The sequence below is a fragment of the Triticum dicoccoides genome, chromosome 7B (assembly GCF_002162155.2).
Source record: "Triticum dicoccoides isolate Atlit2015 ecotype Zavitan chromosome 7B, WEW_v2.0, whole genome shotgun sequence".
In the NCBI taxonomy this organism is placed as follows: domain Eukaryota; kingdom Viridiplantae; phylum Streptophyta; class Magnoliopsida; order Poales; family Poaceae; genus Triticum; species Triticum dicoccoides.
In genome coordinates, this window is record NC_041393.1 from 718,921,854 (window position 1) to 718,923,051 (window position 1,198).

General features: G+C 49.8%; 1 protein-coding gene across 1 annotated transcript in view; it reads right to left on the reverse strand.

Annotated features, from left to right (window-relative positions):
- LOC119339515 (F-box protein At3g59000-like) overlaps positions 1 to 573 on the reverse strand; it is a 49,824-nt gene extending 49,251 nt beyond the window's left edge. The window contains exon 1 of the mRNA XM_037611543.1: positions 497 to 573. Within this exon, the coding sequence (XP_037467440.1) occupies positions 497 to 573 (77 nt within the window). The remainder of the gene's footprint in view (positions 1 to 496) is intronic.
- Positions 574 to 1,198: the final 625 nt, after the last annotated feature.

A 1,198-nucleotide genomic window follows, 5' to 3' on the forward strand; every position in this document is an offset into this window, starting at 1 on the left:
CGGCTGATCAGCCGCCAGAATTAATAGGACGAGAGGAGGTGGCAGGTGCCCTGACCTGAAAATCAGAAACGACTCTGCGTGTAAACGGTGGGGACTGTCAAAAACAGGACCGGATCGGCTGACCTAGCTAGTTTTTTTTTGACAATACGATCAGCAAGTGGTCTTTTTTGTCAATATAAGAGTGTAGGTAGTCTTTTCTGACAAAAATTCTCGAACAGGCGCTTGGCCATGTCCCTCCCACGGTTTCCCTCTTGGAAATCCACATCCCCGCGTCAACTTGCCGTTGGTCGACACAGCTCGCGTCAACTCGCTGTTGCGCGCCGCCGCAAGGCTCGAACCGGAGGATCTCTTCCTCGACCTCTCATCGGCCTTGATCGGCGATTTCTCAGATGTCGTTTTGCCTTGCTTCCATCGCGCCACGTCCATCACATTGGGCCTTTTCTCCCACATACACGTGCCGGCTGGCGTAGAGTTCCCCGCGGTTGAGATGTTGTACCTGGGGTCCTGCATTAACGCCCTCAACCCCTTGCTCTCCAGCTTCCCGCGCCTGGGCACGCTCCATCTTAGTGGCATTGTGTTGAATGAGCCTTATGTGAGGGTCAACTCGGCGACACTGCTGGAGCTTGTCGTGGACAGCAAACGGACACACAATATCAACATTGTTGCCCCCCTGCTTAAGCAGTTGACCATGTCCTTCACCACCTCGAAGATCAGCATCATCTCCGTCTTGGCACCATTAGTGAAGAAGGTCTCGTGGAAATGATGCTATTCCTATGGGATCCATGCTGTTTTTGGTATTTGTAGCCTCCAGCAGGTGACTCTACAAACGGCAGACATACAAGGACAGCTGCCTTCGCTGCACATTCATGCCTCTGCGGTGCGTCTCCTTTCCTACTCAATTTACTGCAAGCTCTGACTAAATTAATCTCCGTTTTTTCTGGACTCGCCTGATTTTCCTGATGAAGCGGAAGACTTTGCACACGAGGTAGAGAAGCACATGATTGCTGCATTCTCCGTTTTGGAGCTACATCTCACAACAGAGGGACATGCTTTTGGAGCATTGGTGTTTCATCTCCTTGAGATGGATTGAATTCGTACTACTATGCGGAGGCTTAAGTTTGTCCTACGCGGAACGGTAATTCTCGTCTATGATTTCTTATCTCAACAATACATTGTGTAGTAATTGAAATTTATTTTT